This window comes from Patagioenas fasciata, chromosome 4 (genome assembly GCF_037038585.1).
Source record: "Patagioenas fasciata isolate bPatFas1 chromosome 4, bPatFas1.hap1, whole genome shotgun sequence".
NCBI lineage: Eukaryota > Metazoa > Chordata > Aves > Columbiformes > Columbidae > Patagioenas > Patagioenas fasciata.
In genome coordinates, this window is record NC_092523.1 from 7,028,059 (window position 1) to 7,047,041 (window position 18,983).

General features: G+C 40.7%; 1 protein-coding gene across 1 annotated transcript in view; it reads left to right on the forward strand.

Annotated features, from left to right (window-relative positions):
• The window catches only part of POLR1A (RNA polymerase I subunit A), a 37,564-nt gene that overhangs the window by 2,157 nt on the left and 16,424 nt on the right, over positions 1 to 18,983 (forward strand). Inside the window, exons 3-21 of the mRNA XM_065837462.2 lie at positions 1,151 to 1,300; positions 1,392 to 1,499; positions 2,484 to 2,569; positions 2,678 to 2,787; positions 5,586 to 5,672; positions 6,337 to 6,439; positions 6,904 to 7,063; positions 8,190 to 8,363; positions 8,569 to 8,691; positions 9,885 to 10,112; positions 11,697 to 11,951; positions 12,487 to 12,678; positions 13,450 to 13,593; positions 14,028 to 14,211; positions 15,807 to 15,889; positions 16,005 to 16,163; positions 16,461 to 16,559; positions 17,445 to 17,597; positions 17,788 to 17,870. Of these exons, the coding sequence (XP_065693534.1) occupies positions 1,151 to 1,300; positions 1,392 to 1,499; positions 2,484 to 2,569; positions 2,678 to 2,787; positions 5,586 to 5,672; positions 6,337 to 6,439; positions 6,904 to 7,063; positions 8,190 to 8,363; positions 8,569 to 8,691; positions 9,885 to 10,112; positions 11,697 to 11,951; positions 12,487 to 12,678; positions 13,450 to 13,593; positions 14,028 to 14,211; positions 15,807 to 15,889; positions 16,005 to 16,163; positions 16,461 to 16,559; positions 17,445 to 17,597; positions 17,788 to 17,870 (2,681 nt within the window). The remainder of the gene's footprint in view (positions 1 to 1,150; positions 1,301 to 1,391; positions 1,500 to 2,483; positions 2,570 to 2,677; positions 2,788 to 5,585; positions 5,673 to 6,336; positions 6,440 to 6,903; positions 7,064 to 8,189; positions 8,364 to 8,568; positions 8,692 to 9,884; positions 10,113 to 11,696; positions 11,952 to 12,486; positions 12,679 to 13,449; positions 13,594 to 14,027; positions 14,212 to 15,806; positions 15,890 to 16,004; positions 16,164 to 16,460; positions 16,560 to 17,444; positions 17,598 to 17,787; positions 17,871 to 18,983) is intronic.

Genomic DNA, 18,983 nt, shown 5'->3' on the forward strand with positions numbered 1-18,983 from the left:
TGTGCCAAGTAAATGGAAGGATATAGTGGTTTAAGTGTGGTGGCAGCAGGGAGTTGAAAAATGCTGAGCTGTATAGAAATCCATCAGTCTGTTTAATTAAAAAGCCTCTCAAGAAGATTTCTTGCATCTAGAAGTCAGACATGTACTTCTAATAGCTTTATAGCCGATGCATTTACATGATATGTGGGATACAAAGATTTGACTTGGTGTGCATCTTACAGGACAGGTGTTAGAAGCTTGTTTTGAAAGCAACGAGTGATGGTCAAACTGCACATTTCTCCCAAGTGCTTCATATGGATGTTTTTTCAAAGGATCATCTTTTAAATATAGAAGGATTCCTGGCTGAAAGGGCAGGATTTGCCTTATTTTGGTCTTCTGAAAGTTAGAGGTGTAATCTGATTGTACATTTAGGTCTTTCTGGATATTGAGGAGTGGGTCTGTTTGCAGAGGAAGATTTATGTAGCCTATGACAGGAACCTGAACTGGGATGAATTTCCCTCCAGAGGTGCTGATCTCCCCATTTACAGTAGCTGACTCCTGCATAGGCTACTAAATGAGACTAAAACCTCACTTTCAGATGACTGAAGTTAGATGAGCTCCATCCCACTTGTAGTCTTAACCCAGCTTTGAAGTAAAACACTTGTATTTGACGAAGGAACAAAACCGCGGAGCAGTAACTCCAGGCTCTCAGTCCACTGGTGCCGTGCTGAATTATAAAACCCACTGATATTTTCTCAAAGCTTTTGAGGACAATGAAGAATCTTGATGGATGATGATACTGCTTGTGACCAGAGCATTTCATTTTGCTAGTGTGGAGTTTTGGGTCCTGTATGGGACAAACTGTTGGAAGCTGTAGTCACAGTACAGTGTACGAGCAGTCTCGGTCCCAGAGTTGCTGTAGATATGACGGGCTTTTCCTATAGCTTTTATATAGATGGCCTGCGGATAGTTTGTCTGCAGATCATGCTTTGCGTATGGGTTTGTATGGTTGAAATAAGTTTTTTTTCAGTCTATTTCTTTATGATTAAATTTAACAATTAGTCTAATTTCTCAATTATAGTAGCACTCTAAGTTCAAACCAATCTACTTGCTTACTGTGCAAACTAATAAATCTACCAGAATAACTTTCTTTCCTCTCTCTTCTTTTCAGAAATTATACCTTCTAATTCGAGGTTCTTGTTTGAATTGTCACATGCTGACGTGTACTCGAGCTGTGGTTCACTTACTGCTGAGTCAGCTGAAGGTTCTGGAGAAAGGGTTGCTGCATGCTGTTCATGAGCTCGAAGTCATTCTGAACAGGGCAAGTACTGTGTATTTCTCCCATCCCTCCTTGAGTTGATGTCTCCTGTAACTATAGAACTATCCCAACTTCTTTTATTGTCGTTTTTTAGTTTTTAGAGCAGTGCGCAGACGCAACAGGCACAGAAATCGAAGAAGAGTTAAATAACCACGTTCAGGAAATATTACAGAATTATGAAGTAGCAGATCAGTGTTCAAATGTAAGTACAGTCAGTGCTTCTGAGATCTCAGGTTTCGTCCTCTTAAAACAGTAACGTGCAGAAGAAAGTCTGGCTTTGTGCAGACTTCAGATTTTGTCCTCAAGTTCTGAACTGTGTTATATTTAGAGGGCTCTGGCTGAAATGTCTGAAGTTAGGCATAAAAAGATTCTCTTGCCTGTTAGTATAACTATTAGGTTTCTGGAAAATGCACTTTACATAGGGAAAGGTTTTGATATATCATATAATATAAATATCGTATAAATATAATATCATATAATATAAATATCATATAAAAATAATCTGATGCTGCTGCCACTACATTACCTATATATATTGATACTTCTCTTTATGATGCTCCAACTGTTTTGAGCTGCAGAATATTTTGAGAACTCATGCATCCAGCAAATTTGCAGAATTACCATGAAATTTTTAGAAAGAGTTGTGTAATTGCATTCTCATTTCCATTTAAATGCAGTTTAACGTACATTGTTAGTTAAGGGAAAACGTTAGTGCAGAAGATATTTAAAGGTCTAACATCCTAGAGCAGGTTTGTTTATAAGGCGAGTCTACTCTCTAATCACTTCTTTTCAAAACTAACCTGAAGTACTTTATGAGGAATTTTTACATGTATGAGCAGTCAAAATAAGTGACTTTTTATCAATCTTCTACCTTCTTAACTCATCATTACGGAAAAGCTTTTGAATTCTCTACTGACTTGAAAAATAAAGACTATTTATGAAATAAATTTAAAAAGGAGGGTGGTGAGCATTGAGAGGTGGATGTTTCCAACAAATATGCGAAGATGATGGAACAAACACTAGAGATAAAGGCATTAAATCAATACAAGGACATGTGTGTGCGCATTTATACCAATAATGTTCATGTTGATAGTTAACATTAATTGTTTAGTAACTTCTTCATGTCAAATGTTTTAATTTATTTTTATTTTTTTCATTATTCTTAAGTCTTTTATTTATTTGTCAGGTCAAAAATGTGTGCGAGTGTAGAAATAAACTGATAGCACAGTTCTGGAAAATCCATACGAGTTCAAAGAGATGCCCAAACTGCAAGTAAGTGTAACTACCTGATGAAGTAAACAGCTGGTGCAAAGTTAAATATTGTGAGCATTTGTATTAACTTTCATCTGCCTTTCCTGGTTTTATTTTTTTCCCTTTAAGAGCCAGGAGATCACTAGTGCGAAAAGAACATAATAGCAAGCTGACAGTAACTTATCCTTCTGCAGTGTACCATAAGGCAGGAGGGGAAGGCGTTCTGGATGAGCCAGCAGGTGATGTATTTCTCCTCTACTCAAATATGTTTGCACTTCGTTTCCTGTGTTTAATGTGCACAGATTCCTAGCAGTGGCTGTGCACTTGTGACTCGTTTATAAAGAGCTTAAAACAGTAGGGGAGTACCTAACTCCATTAATTGTTTTTATTTGCAAGCCTTCTGTGCTTTTGCAGCATTGAGTGTATGTCGGGAATAAAAGTACAAAAGCAGAACCTATGCCAACTCCACTGTGGTTTTGGGACATGTCATTTTTGGCAGGTAGATTTTTTTTGCTAGAAATTTAAAATAAAGAAACCAGATAAAAAATTAACTGGGACAAAGATGAGCAACCTCGCTTCAGAGAGAAAACCAGGTAATCCTAACTCTTACGAAAGAATTTCCTTTTAAAGAGGAAAAGACAGAAAAGAAAGTAGGTGACACTTTCCAGATTTAACTTGTTTGAATTGCTTTAAACTTACTTTCTCCTCTTGTTGTATCCTTGATCCTTTACGCAGCCAGTTAGAATTTAAGTGGATTTGTGTGTGAGTTATTTAATCCTTAGAAAAGGCCTATAGAGAGAGGATATTCCGTTTGTTAGTCTGTGGTTTAAATACTAGACTAATTCTCTGGAATTGTGGCTGAAGAAGCGCAATGTCAGTGATTTAAAGTGGAAAGGTCAGATCTGAGCTTTAACATCCTGTCTGTAACACATTTAACGTCGTGTCCATCACACATTTAACGTTGTGTCCATCACACATTCAGCACAGGCAGGAAAGGTTGAGTATCCCAGTGTTACTATTTTTGAGTGACAACTATGATTTCACTCATCACATTGTAGGATGCTACTTTGGGCTTTTTCTTTGATCCCTTTAAGTCCAAAGTCTCTGAGTGTGTTTTATACTAGTGAAGAAAATGGTAATTCTGGTAGGTCTGGTGAGTTGCCAGATTTAGAGTACCTTGCCTTGCCGCAGAAAGCTCCAAAACCGGCTCTTGCCGGTTATGTTAACATTCATAAGTAAGTACAGCTAAGAAATACCTTCCTTCTGTCAGTGTTCAAAGGCTGTAACACAGAATCACAGAATGTCAGGGATTGGAAGGGACCTTGAAAGCTCATCCAGTGCAATCCCCCTGCCAGAGCAGGAACACCCAGATGAGGTTCCACAGGAAGGTGTCCAGGCGGGTTTGAATGTCTGCAGAGAAGGAGACTCCACAACCCCCCTGGACAGCCTGGGCCAGGCTCTGGCACCCTCACTGAGAAGAAGTTTCTTCTCAAATTCAAGTGGAACCTTTTGTGTTCCAGTTTGAACCCATTACCCCTTGTCCTATTATTGGTTGTCACTGAGAAGAGCCTGGCTCCATCCTCCTGACACTCACCCTTTGTATATCTGTAGACATTAATGAGGTCACCCCTCAGTCTCCTCTTCTCCAAGCTCCAGAGCCCCAGCTCCCTCAGCCTTTCCTCACACGGGAGATGCTCCACTCCCTTCAGCATCTTTGTTGCCCTGCACTGGACTCTCTCCAGCAGTTCCCTGTCCTTCTGGAACTGGGGGGCCCAGAACTGGACACAATATTCCAAATGTGGTCTCACCAGAGGAGAGTAGAGGGGCAGGAGAACCTCTCTCGACCTACTGACCACCCCCTTCTAATCCACCCCAGGTACCATTGGCCTTCCTGGCCACAAGGGCCCAGTGCTGGCTCATGGTCATCCTGCTGTCCACCAGGACCCCCAGGTCCCTTTCCCCTACACTTCTCTCTAACAGGTCATTCCCCAACTTATACTGGAACCTGGGGTTGTTCCTGCCCAGATGCAACACACCCTTGAGGTGCACCCTTGAATGCTTTCTTTAAAGTGAAGAATTGTATCTTCTAAAATGGGATGGACTGTACAGTTACATACATTGTGCACAGCTTGTGTCACGGTTGCTCATTGTATTGGCCTTGGAGGCAGCACTTTTAACCTTGGTGTTGATGCGTTCATGTTTTAGGGATGGAAAGGTTTTCAATCTGAAGGAATGGGGAACTGAAGTTTCAGGGTGGAAAAATCTGGATTTCTGGACCTTAGCTAAAAAAAGAGTAGGAAACTTTATCTGAGGTTGTGGGGTAATTGGTTTTCATTGAGTCATGTGCTCTGGCTTCCCTGGGTCACAAGGGCCTGGCCTGCAAGAGAAATGAAAATTGAAACCTAAAATCTCTGGCTGCTTTTTCTTTTAAAAAAAAAAAAACAAAACTAACTTTAAGCTTTTCAGTAGCAAACCCATGTGTTTTCCTTTTCCACTGGACTTATAACGTCGATGGATTGCTGACTGTCCTATTGTCTCATCCAGTTGGGTATTTCATGGGAACCTTGATGGTGATGCTTGAATCCCGGTTCTATGTTCCCCAGCTGCAGGGTGATCCTTGATGTGTGTTTTGGTTGGTGGATGAGACAATTTGAAGATGAGGTCCAGCTCACCATTAATCAAATAAAGCGTACACTTCAGATGTTAAAGTTGAGTTCTGTTTCAGTTACTTATATTGATATCCATTAGTCACAGAAATGGCTTATTTTTCCCATACGGGGAAGGCTTTCTTTACGTAATTTCATATTCACAAAGCAAACATTTTAATGATAAATTTAATATAGGTGTCAGCCAGTGTGTTTCTTATGTATTTCCATTCCTTCTCTGAGCACTCCTAGCACTTCTGAGCGCTTCCAGCACTTAGCATTGTAAGCAAAGAAAAAACCTTTCAAAGTAACCTCCTGTGATTTTTTTTTTTAATAAATATTTAATTTTATTTTATTTAAGTTATTATTTTATTATTATTTTTATTTTTCAGCTATTGATGAAAGCCAGTTAGGGAAGAGAGGATACCTGACACCAATGGCTGCCAAGGAATACATCCTGGCTCTGTGGAAGAATGAAGGTAATGATTGTTAAGAGCAGCATTACTTTGCTTTCTGTATCATTTACTGTACAAAGTCTGCAAATGTTCCCATACGAACTCCCTGTCAAATCATTGCCTTTTGCCTTTAGGGCTCCTGGCTGCAAGGTAGATTTTTGTGACTGGTAGCTGGTGAACACAGAGCTGAATTCAATGAATAGTTTGATCAGCTCTTCTCAAATTGTGTTTCCCCACAAATCACAATTGTTGTTTACAGAGAATTTGCTGTTCATAGGGTGCTACAGCTAATATTCCCCACAGTTACACCGTTAAAGGCTGCAAATGTATTTAGCCGTCTCTTTTTTTGAGTTCCCCGTACTCTGAACCTGCCTGCAGTTCCCAGCAAAAACCAAAAGGTTTCAGGTGTCAGTCACAGCTGGTAGCTGGAAACTGCTTCTATTTTGCTTTTTATTTTTGCTATACTCTATTTCTCTTCAGTGTTGTTTCTAAAAAATCACATACATGACCAAAACAAACAATAGGAGTTTTTTCTAAAGTATGCCTAAATGGTTTCATTTTAAACAAGCTCGCTATAATTTAACTTAGGAGATGCTTTTGGCTTGATTGACCAAGTGCATCTCGGGGTTTGGATTCCCAAACGATAGCAGTGATAATGAGTTGATTTTTTTCTGTTGTATCTTCTTAGGTTTCTTTTTGCGTTATCTCTTCCCTGGGATGAATCCCCACGAGAATTCGGAATTCAGCCCAGACATGTTTTTTTTAGATCTGCTTGTCGTTCCACCTTCGAGGTAAAATTTCCACCTAAAAACTGTTGTAGAAATCACAGGGTGTAGCGGAAGCTTTCGCAGGAACTGGAGATACAAACACCTGTAGTACAGACACTGCTCTGCTAAAGTGTCAGTGGACTGTGTAAGAAAAATAATGATAAAAATCGCAGCGGTAACTGATAAGTTTTATTATAATTTCAAATGAGTCTGTTAAAGGAATGAAATACTATGAAAAAATGTATTTTAGTATTAATATTTTAAATTATTGTAGAATATTGTAGCTGTAAAGTACCCGTAGAATTTCTTTTTAAGGAATCATTCTTCTTTTATTACTATTGCAGTACAATATAAGAAGTTTTAAATGCTCACTGACAGTTTATAGGGATTATTTTTCGTGCATTGAAGACTTAGCTTAGAATGTTTGAAGTTGATCGTGCTACCCTTTGATGACTTTAATCTTCTAAAGCAATTTTGATCTGCTGTAGGTATCGTCCCGTAAATCGTGTTGGAGACCGGCTGTTTACGAATGGTCAGACCGTGAACCTGCAGGCTGTCATGAAAGATGCCCAAATAATCCGGAAACTCTTGGTTTTCATGGCAAAAGAAGAAGGTCAGCCAATAAAAATTACAGATGAAATCCAAATGGTAAGATTTGCTGGTTATCTTTTTTGGATATGTGGGTTGAGTTCAGGTAGGCTCCTGCTTAGACTGTTGCTGTTGGGGATGTGCCTCATAGCTTTCTATTTTCTAATTTGTGTTTGCTCATGTCTGTTTCTACTCACCCGCCTGGTGCAAAGGCAAAAACGTTTTACACAGACTCCTTTAGTCATGGTTTTTGTGTTGAATTACTCTACGTGAGATGTAACAGGCTCCTGTTGCTGCAGAATGAAATACGGACAGCACAGTTCACAATAGAATTTTTCCAGCATCTCATGGAATGAAAAATGATGGGAAAAAAAGCCACTTTCCCTTCTAAGCATGTTAGAACCAATTGTGATTGTGGTTATTTTTGAACATTGATGTCTAAGTAGAACCAAAATATTCACAAACAACATTAATTAGTAAGAATACTTGTTTGCTACCAACCAGTCCACGTGGTCATATAGCAGAAATAACAATGTATGTCACCGCACTTCTTTTCATATTCCCTCATTAATTGTATTATTGAGGGTTCTTTGATACTGGACTTATTTTCAGCTGAACTTGATTTACATCTTCAGCGTAAAACATTTTGAAAGCATTTTTAGTTACTCAGAATTTACCCACTAGGTGGAGATGTGTTCTTAAAACGTTGAGGTGACAGACGGTCAATGCGTTTCAGATGTGACTGATAATAACTGACTTTTAGACTCTGAAAACAAAATGATGTAGGTGCAAAAAGCTCTTGGATTTATATTATTTTTATATAAGAATAGAACATTTTGGCAGCACGGTGATGTGTAGTATGACGTGACTAACCAGTAATATGTAATATGGAAGGAGGACGATCACCAGGAGATGATTGATTAGCAATCATCACTTAAAATCCCACTGGTATATGTAGCTGTGGTGTCTGGAGATCCCCCATCCAATTCAGTTTCTAAAGCTTGATGCAGACCTGTCTGAGGCACTTGGTTGTAATAACTAGAAAGTTAGGTTTACATCATTAATGCTTGAAATGAGGTGCAAAATAATGGCCTGTGTTTCATTTGCTATTTAATACTATAAATTCAGCCTAGTAAATAGAAGGGTTTTTTTTTTAAATCCAAGTTTCTATTTTCTGTTTCTGTAGGAGACGGGAGAGAATAATGCACCTCTGGACCATTCCGTCCTGACAATGATTCCAGGACAGAATATTGCGGATAAGCTGTACAACGCTTGGATTCGTCTCCAGAGCCACGTCAACATTGTATTTGATAGTGACATGGACAAATTAATGACAGAAAAATACCCTGGTATTCGTCAGGTGGGTGGCAGGCGGAGTCTTAGAGACTCTGGACTTTGTGTGTCACAGACAGTTAAAATAAGATAAATCGATAGAATAAGAAAAAAAGTGAAATATTTGTGGTAAGCATGTAGGCATTTTCATGATACTCATCACTGTAATATCTGGAGAATCTGTCTGATGTTGCATACTTTCACATTTTAATCATTAACTTCTGTTTTCAAAGCTATTAGAGAAAAAGGAAGGACTGTTCCGCAAGCACATGATGGGAAAGCGTGTGGATTTTGCTGCTCGATCAGTCATTTGCCCTGATATGTACATTGGTACGAATGAGATTGGCATTCCTATGGTAAGGAGAAATAAAGGAGTGGTTGTTTTTGGTGAAGCTGAGGACTGAACTAGACCATAACACTTTCAGCTACACAGCAAGCAGCTTAAAATGTAGAGATTTTTCTGACTTATCTGGACTCTGTCCTCCCCAGTGTGTCGTCGTTGTTATGTTAGCACTGTGTGTTAATAAAGGAGCATTGAAGAGCAGGAAATTCTTAATGTTACACTGAACAACACATCTGGGAGACTTAAAAAGAGAAAAAAAAAAGCTGTACTTGCTTCCTGGGATTATGAATTGGTGCAAACTTTATAAGTAGATCCTGTTTCTCCCATTGCCTTTGTAAAATGCATCTTGTAATGGCTATGGCAGCCGTTAGAAAAAGCCGCAATAACGTCACCAGCTTCATCCTTAATCACCAGCTTCATCCTTAATGATTTTTAGCCACACAGAGATGCCATCAGACCTGAATTTGAGTTTTTCATTATATTGTCTCTTCTGCTTGCCTATCTGCAAATAGACCTAATGATCACAGAATCACAGAATGTCAGGGATTGGAAGGGACCTGGAAAGCTCATCCAGTGCAATCCCCCTGCTGGAGCAGGAACACCCAGCTGAGGTTCCACAGGAAGGTGTCCAGGCGGGTTTGAATGTCTGCAGAGAAGGAGACTCCACAACCTCCCTGGGCAGCCTGGGCCAGGCTCTGGCACCCTCACTGAGAAGAAGTTTCTTCTCATATTTAAGTGGAACCTTTTGTGTTCCAGTTTGTACCCATTGCCCCTTGTCCTATCATTGGTTGTCACCGAGAAGAGCCTGGCTCCATCCTCGCGATACTCACCCTTTATATATTTATAAACATTAATGAGGTCACCCCTCAGCCTCCTCCAAGCTAAAGAGCCCCAGCTCCTTATTTTTTGATTTGTTTGCAGAATCTAAAATCATGCTTTCCTTTGCTTAATTGCTGAGTTTTCCTTTCCTACTGCAGTAGGCAATTGTAAATAGGACATAGTTTCTATTTTTATGGTAGAGGATTGTAAAACAGAAGTGTATTTACCTGGCATGACAGCAAATTGAGGAGAAGATGCCTCCAAGAGCTTCAAGTAATTGACATTTACATTGTATGAGTTGACACTGTTTTCTCAGCGACTTAGTGCTGTTTGAAGCCCAAGTTCAACAGCTTGGGTTTTTTCTTGCTTCTTTCCTCTCCTGTCCAGGTATTTGCGACCAAACTGACTTACCCTCAGCCGGTCACTCCCTGGAATGTCAAAGAGCTGAGGCAGGCAGTCATCAATGGCCCCAAGGTTCACCCGGGGGCCTCCATGGTGGTCAATGAAGATGGATCTCGGACGGTGTTGAGCGCCAGCAGCCTGACCCAGCGCGAGGCCATCGCCAAGCAGCTCCTCACCCCTTCGTCAGGCGCTCCCCAGACAGGACTGAAGATTGTGAGTGTGACAAAGGGCTTCTCAGAGCCCTCCCACACCTGCAGTGCTTTTCTTAAATAATAATACCGCTGTCCTTGCTAGTGATTCAAGTGGCCCCACTCACAAAGACTCCCAGGATGGGGTTATCTTGTCTTTTAGTAGGTGGCTGAGGAAAAGTTGGAGGAGGTGTAGGAAGACAAGCTTGATACTCAAATTCTAAAAATCATTTTTCCATCCTGATTTTACTTTTCTCTTAATATGCAGTGTGTGGCATACATCCTGCCAAGATGTGGAGTATTCTTTGTTTTGCAGCTGACTATTCTTGGGAAGTCTTAGCCCTGTGGAAGATAAAATATTGCTTTCATTTTATGCTTTTATGTTCCCCCGCCTCCCCATCCTTCTCAGCAAATTGTCTTTTCTTCTTCTCCTTCTGAAATATTAAATAGGATCTGTATTTGGAGCAGTTTTTTTTGCTGGTAGTTTGGAAGGCTGAAATTCAGTTTATTTGTGGAGTAGGTGTGACAATCTTCTAGGAGTGGGATGCCCGTAAATATATACAACGTAGATTCCTCCGTTCTGTGTCAGCCAGGGGATGAGTGGTCCATGTTTTAGCCCTGACTGCTGTAACCTGGGGTCCATCTTCCTGTCACCATCTCATTTTACAGATGACAAAACAAGAAACGACCACAGTGATACCCATCTGTTTGTACAGACATCAACATTCTGAAAAGCTTCGTGCTTTTAGCAGTTATTTCTTCAGAGATGCAGCTTAATCAACCTTTGCAGCTTCTTAGTAACTGTATCTCCATCCCTTGCAAGAGTTGAGAACTTCTAATTTAGCTGCTAGGGCAAAGTTTTGGTGATTAATAGTCTTTTCACAGTGTGTGCTAGGTGTACCACAGTCTCACATTGAGGCATGGTAGAGATTTAATATTTAAGACTATTTCTGTGGTATCAGTTCTCTCAGAGCCTGTTACAGAGGTAAACGTAGTAGTTTTAAGACTGTACCAACAGCTTTATTGTACTCCTGTTGATAATTGCTTAAATTGATATATGGGTGTTACTGACAGAGAAATTAAAATGAGGATGTTTTGAGAGACTCTCATCTAGATTAGAATAATTGTGTTGTACTCAAAGCTGAAATTATAGCTCAGAGATCACTGGCTTCTGCTTCAGCCACTGGGTCATATTATTTATTACCTTATTCTGGGATGTCCAGTGCTGCACGTACAGTGACAGGTATTATCAATTCAGCCCAGTGGGCTTTGGATAGTTTATTTTCTTATTTACAAATGGCATAATTTTCTGTCCTCTACAGTCTTTGATCCCTGTATTGCCAGGGGAGAGGAGAGATTGATAGAGCAGGGCTTGCGTGCTATTAACTCGGTTTGATCGCTGTGGTTTGTGGGAGTTAATGGAGGATACGCAGCCTTGAGTGTGGTTTGGTGGGGAGCAGGGGGTGTTCAGGGGCAAGTCGTCTTGATTCTCTTATAACATTTGTGCAGAATGCTAATACTAGAAAGACGTGTGTGTATTTTAAGACGCGGTCTTTTCAGAGGCGTCCACGGAAATGCCTTATAGGCAGCAACCAAAATTCTCTTACAGGTGTGTCGACACATTAAAAACGGAGATGTCCTTTTGCTGAACCGCCAACCCACTCTTCACAGACCCTCCATCCAAGCTCACCGGGCCCGAATCCTGCCTGGAGAAAAAGTGCTGAGGCTTCACTATGCAAACTGCAAGGCGTACAACGCAGATTTTGATGGTGATGAAATGAATGCGCATTTTCCACAGAGCGAGCTGGGTAGAGCAGAAGCCTACACTTTGGCCTTTACTGATGAACAGTATCTTGTTCCAAAGGTAAATAAAACGGTCAGATAAATTCATTCGTACGTGAGATCACTTTGTCTGAAATTTTGTTTGTTTTGTCTAATGATGCATTAATCGCAGAATCGTGGAATCGTAGAATAGTTTGGGTTGGAAGGGACCTTCAAAACTCATCCAGTGCCACCCTGGGACGTCTTCACCCAGCTCAGGTTGCTCAGAGCCCCGTCCAGCCTGGCCTGGGATGTCTCCAGAGATGGGGCATGAGATTGAGAAATTAGATTATTTCTTTAAATTGTATGTGTGTGTTTGTTTGTTTTTAAGTCTATTTTTGACATTCTTCCCTGGTTTCTATTCTGTCTCCACTTGTTGTTCTCTTCATCTAAAGAAGTCTCAGCACATCCAAACAATCTCTTTAATGTCAGTGCCCAGAAGAAATTCAGCAGGGACTTGTGCTGTGATGATACATTCTTTACAAATGACTAGTGCTTTTATCCAGCTGGAGTAATTTTGGGAGCTGCTACCACATGACTTATTACTCCCCCAAACTCTTTTGTTGTTGTCTCTTTAGGACGGGAAACCACTTCCCGGCTTGATCCAGGATCACATGATTTCTGGAGTCAGCATGACAATCCGGGGCTGCTTTTTCACCAGGGAGCAATATATGGAGCTTGTTTATCGAGGACTAACAGACAAAAAAGGAAGAATTAAAACCTTTCCTCCTGCCATTATGAAACCACAGCGATTATGGACAGGAAAGCAGGTAGTTTATAATTTCTTGCATTAAAGAATGCTGGTTGTTCCAAAGTAAGCCGAATGCTAATGTTAAAACCAGTGCTGCTGAGGGTGCTGAAAAGCCAGATCCCGTTGTCTAATTAACACCACATAGATGTTTATGTGTGTTATTGAGCTATAAGCCTCATCTTTCATTTAAAATGACAGTATTAGAATAGTACTTTTACTTGCTGCTCTAAACAGTGTTACAGACTGAAGTATCATGATGCAGCTCACAGGAACAGGAGCAGAAAAGGAATTTGTTCATTAAAGTAAACAGGCTGTGCCAGTCAGTGCTTTTAAATCTCTGAACTTAAAGGTTGTAGGTAAATATTCTGGTATTTAGACTTTTTGGTTGAGATCGTCATTAGATTGATGTAATATCTAGGAAGCCCAGGTGAGTGGGAGAGTTTACCATTCAAGTGTTGCATCTCATAGCGAAGTAGGGGAAATTCTTTGCCAGTTTTTCCTGTAAAACCCAACAGACAACTTTTAAAATTATCTATCTAATTATTGGCAAAATCTTTGGTGCCATATGTTTCTGAATCATTGTGTCTCAGCTCATTGATATTTCAAAAGCTGGAGTAGCAAGAGGATATTCCTGTCTTGTAAACTTGAGATTTCTGAGCTTTTAAAGCTTTGCTGTTAGTGGAAAAAATGCATACAGGATGTGGCTTTTCTCCTCCATGCCAAATTCTTTACGTTGAGAAAGGAATATAGGAAATAAATAGTTCCTGCGACTCTTCCTCCTTCTCTATAGGTTGTTTCTACCTTGTTAATAAACATCATTCCAGAAGATCATGTCCCACTGAATTTGTCTGGGAAGGCCAAGATTGGTGGAAAAGCCTGGGTGAAGGGACCTGCGAACAGATGTGTCAGTCTGGATTCCATGTGTGAATCTCAGGTATGCTGGGGGCATCATAAAACTGTGTATAGAGCAGAGGAATGGCAAGTGGAGCAAGTGGGTGATGAAGTTAAAGACAGATATTGAGCAAGAGTCACTGCCAGAAGGTGCTGATTAGAGGGCAGGCATGGGGGTGAGGAAAAACTCATGTTCTGATCCTGATACAGATTCCGTCTGTTTTTCTTAGACCATGTGTCTACATTATTTAACTTTATAGTTGGAAAAATACAGATGGTGTCAGAAGTTTCATTTAGTACTATAAATTCTGGAAGTGTAGGTAATCTGACCATGTTTAACTGTTCGCAGATATGTAGGCTTGTAAAACTTTTTGCTTAAACCCATTTTCACGTAGATTACACAGAAAAAACTTGAGAGATCATCATGACATCCAAATATCTGGGTTTTTTGTCTGAATAGTTGTGTTTTCTCTTCAGGTTATTATTAGAAATGGGGAATTACTATGTGGAGTTTTGGACAAAGCTCACTTTGGCAGCTCTGCCTATGGCCTGGTCCACTGTTGTTATGAAATCTACGGGGGTAAAACCAGTGGGAAGGTGCTAACGTGTCTGGGACGCCTCTTCACTGCTTATCTGCAGCTCTACAGGGGATTTACAATGGGTGAGTAAAACAAGGACTAATTCTCTAGTGCTATAGTGCTGAGAAGTATAAAACAGGAATTGTTGGGTGTAATACATGCTAAAAGTTCTGTAAATAGAGTTTTGCAAGGCTGTCCTAGTGTAGGGTAGCTGTTTGCAGCCTTTTTTGGGGTCTTTTTTTGTTCTGGTTAGTGCACAGCCGGCCTTCTAAGCATAAAGGGAAAGGATAATCTTGAATATGTGCATCAAGTTCTCTATCCTGCCTAATCAAAGTGTACAGAGCCTTGTGTTGAAATTGTGTCTATAATTTCTGTTATTTTTACTTTTTTGAAAAGGAACTGTTGCGTAGAAACCAGAACAACTGATAAAGTGAGATGGAAGAACTTTGTGGGTTACAGAATAAACACAGAATCACAGAATGTCAGGGATTGGCAGGGACCTCAAAAGCTCATCCAGTGCAATCCCCCTGCCGGAGCAGGAACACCCAGATGAGGTTACACAGGAAGGTGTCCAGGCGGGTTTGAATGTCTGCAGAGAAGGAGACTCCACAACCTCCCTGGGCAGCCTGGTCCAGGCTCTGTCACCCTCACTGAGAAGAAGTTTCTTCTCATATTTAAGTGGAACCTCCTGTGTTCCAGTTTGAACCCATTACCCCTTGTCCTATTATTGGTTGTCACTGAGAAGAGCCTGGCTCCATCCTCTTGACACTCACCCTTTATATATCTGTAAACATTAATGAGGTCACCCCTCAGTCTTCTCTTCTCCAAGCTCCCTCAGCCTTTCCTCATACTGGAGATGCTCCACTCCCTTCAGCATCTTTGTTGCCCTGCGCTGAACTCTCTCCAGCAGTTCCCTGTCCTTCTGGAACTGAGGGGCCCAGAACTGGACACAATATTCCAGGTGTGGTCTCACCAGGGCAGAGTAGAGGGGCAGGAGAACCTCTCTGACCTACTGACCACCCCCTTCTAACCCACCCCAGGTACCATTGGCCTTCCTGGCCACAAGGGCCCAGTGCTGGCTCATGGTCACCATGACCCCCAGAACCTGGGGTTGTTCCTGCCCAGATGCAAGACTCTGCACTTTCCCTTTTTATATTTCATTAAATTATTCCCCGCCCAACTCTCCAGCCTGTCCAGGTCTTTGGATGGCAGCACAGCTTCCAGTGTCAGCCGCTCCTCCCAGCTTGGTGTCATCAGCAAACTTGCTGATAGTGCACTCTAGTCCCTCGTCCAAATCATTGATGAATATATTGAATACTATAGGCCCCAGTACTGACCCTTGAGGGACTCCACTAGATACAGTCCTCCAAATGGAGTCCGTTGTTAGTCAAGTCCTGCTTATCTCATTCTACTGTAAATTTTGTGGTAAATGTTTGACTTCCATCACAGCTGATGCTGCATGTTTTGTTGACAGCCTATGCACTCATCCTCAAGAAGACATTCAGATTATTTTTCTCATCAAACTGCAGTTAACCTGATCTTTAACGATTGTTATATCTTTAATTGTGACTTTCTTTTCCCGGTTCCTGTTCTCAAAGTCCCTGACACCAGATATGATTCCTTCCTTGACTCTTATTCAGTTTAGATCATGATGTGGTCTGTTACTCTCTTTTAACAGGGATTGAAGATATTTTGGTTAAACCTAAAGCAGACCACAAAAGAAAAAAAATCATTGAAAAGTCAAAACAAGGTGGTATTGAAGTAAGTCTGTCTTGCAGAATTATTTTTTTTCTCCCCATAATTAAAATTTTTTGAAATCCTGCCCTGTTTAATCATGTCTGCTTAGCTCCTAAAATCCCCCATATTTTACTTTCAGGCTGTTAGAGCTGCTCTTAATTTGCCAGAAACAGCATCATGTGAGGAGGTGCAAGGGAAATGGCAGGATGCCCATCTCTGCAAAGACCAGAGGGATTTTAACATGGTTGATCTGAAATTCAAGGAGGAAGTAAACAATTACAGCAATGAAGTTAACAAGGTTGGCATCGAGGCATCTGTGTATACTAATCTCGTTTGGAGACTTGGTTATTAGGTTAATTTAATGTTGATGAGGGCTGTTCTGGAGGCTGAAGATTTCCATCTGCCCTGCCTCACCAGTGCACATCAGCCTTGTCTTCTCAGAATGAGATGGTGTAATATTCAAGATGCTTTTAAAATTACGAATAGGAATGTTCATGATTGCTCACACTTTGGCTTTTTTAAAGCCTTCGACAGGAGCTGCTTTGGTTTATTGTCTTAATAATAGTTTGGTTTTGTTCCCTTCATGTCTCTTTAGGTTTGTATGCCCCTCGGTCTCCACAGGAGCTTCCCAGAGAACAATTTGCAGTTGATGGTACAGTCGGGAGCCAAAGGATCCACTGTAAACACAATGCAGGTAATGCCAGCTGGAATACTTAGCAGCTACACGTGTTGATGTGATTTTTTCCTAGAATGGAAACTAATGAGAAGCTCTTGCGTGGATTTTTATTCTGAGCTTTGGGAATGGAGGCTTTTGGTGTAGAAAAATTTTAGAAGGATGCAATGAAGACCTCAGTGGGTGATGGAGGAGAGTCCATTTCTATTATAACCTTCTGTTTTGCATCAATTCTTAGTAATTGGGATTTATAGAAACAGCAGACTTTATTAGCAGGAATGAAGCAGATCATTCAAACCTTCTGCAGGAAAAAGAGAACGTTTCCTGGTTTCTGTTGGAGACCGACCCTTCTGTTTGCTTCTTCCACAACTGATGAGGAGCACCTAAGTCTTACCTTGATTTTGGTAGAGATGGCAAAGAAGCTTTTTCATTTTGCCTTCTGCAATACGGACACCAAGCAACAAGTGCTGTATTAAAGGCCGTCTAACAATCTCTCTGTGGAAAAGAATGACCAAAGCTCAGGAGAGAGGGGGTTTTGTTTTGGCTTTTTTTGTTTTTCTGGTTTTAGTACACTGCTGAGAGGTGACAAGGGTAATGTAGGCACCTAAAAATACAATAGTTTTAGTTTCACATCTCTTTGTATTAACATTTCCATTCTCATTCTGTAGGTTTATGTTAAGGATGGGTAAAGGAGCTGGAATAACTTAAAAAACCCTAGATGAGATCTGTATGCCTTTTCTGCCCATCAGTAGCAGGAGCATTTCATGAACATGTTGACCTTTAGTTAAGAGGATTTAGTGAATATTTTAATTCTTTTAGTATGTTTTTCAAGAAAAATTATTGAACTCATGTGATGAAAAAGCTGGATGGAATATTGATGTTTCATTTTTCTCCATCTACATTTAGATTTCTTGTTTGCTGGGCCAGATAGAGCTGGAAGGTCGAAGGCCCCCACTGATGGCATCTGGCAAATCGCTGCCGTGTTTCCAGCCTTACGATTTTTCCCCTAGCTCGGGAGGATTTGTGACGGGCAGATTTCTCACTGGGATCAAACCTTCTGTAAGCTTAATACTCCTTGTGCTTATACTGAAGTTTATTTAAATCTCGCTATTTTAATACAGTGTCTGCAATTATAGATAAATCAGCTTTGTTCACCCTGCGTTCGCATGTAGCTTTTGAGAAAGAACATAAATTGCCGATCTTGATGTACTTCTCAGTAGAACACTGATGATATTGTGCTTGTGTTCAGGAATTCTTCTTTCACTGCATGGCTGGCAGGGAAGGTCTCGTGGATACAGCTGTCAAAACCAGCCGTTCTGGGTACCTACAAAGGTAAGAGGATTGTTACAGAATTTGAGCTTTTAAAAGGTCCTGTTGGTTGGGGGTGGATTTGTTGGTGTCCTGGTTTTGTTAAAAAACAAGTTTCTCTTTTAGTGAATTTTGTCTGTCAGCTAAAGCCTTCATATTAGCTGCATTTTCCTGGAGAACCAGACACATGTTTTGGTAAACATAGCAATGGAATGTGAAGTTATTGATAAGGACAGATTCATGTCTCGTGAGAGGGGCAATGAGAAACTGGTGACCAAGAAACTGACCAACTGTGTATAACATTCCGTTCATGTGAATACTTCATATAAAAGTGGGAGATCACGAGGATCTCGTCCCTTTTCCTTTTCCCTTCTGCTTATGGCCGACATTAGGAGAGGACCTTGCTAGTTGTCCCTGCGAACTGAGGCCTAGTGACAGACTGAATCCAGCTCCGGTTGGCTGCAGAGTCCAGTCCAGGACTTTGGGTGCTGGCTCTGCAGTTGCTGAGACTTTCAAGATTGGTTTTGTATATTTTGTATTATTTTCTCTACTCTTATTAGTAGCATTAGTAAAACATCGTTAATTTTTCCAACTCTCTTCTCTCTGTCCTTCTTGCCCTCCCAATCGCCTGTCCCAGTGGGAAGGGGGAGAGGGAGGGGCAAAAGGGGGAAACAGGGGGAGAGGAGGTCAACAATACATCTGCCAAGGTTTTATTGTCATCCCACAATCTAAACCCTCGACAGCTGGTTTGTGGTATTGTTGTTTTGGGGTTTTGTTTGTTTGTTTTTGTAAGAGTACTGTAAGAAGCACCTGTATTGCTTAGATTAACTTCAGTGTACTTGCTTTTTAGAACAGTGTTTGCTGTCAGAGTAGTTAATGTTTGTTCTAAGGCTTCTTGGAGGACTACATCAAATGGAACTTTGTTATCTAACTTATCTCCAGCACATAGCAGCAGCAATGAGAAATCTTTTTTCATGTGACAAGCAAAGATGTACAAATTCCAAGCAACTCTTGTTTTTCTTGACCACATCGGTTTTATTCAAGCAACACCTCCAGTATACAGAAGATGGAACTTTTTTGTTTCTGAGGGTTGTGAGGGATTCTAAAGGGGTTCTGCCCCTTTATTTCAGACAACTG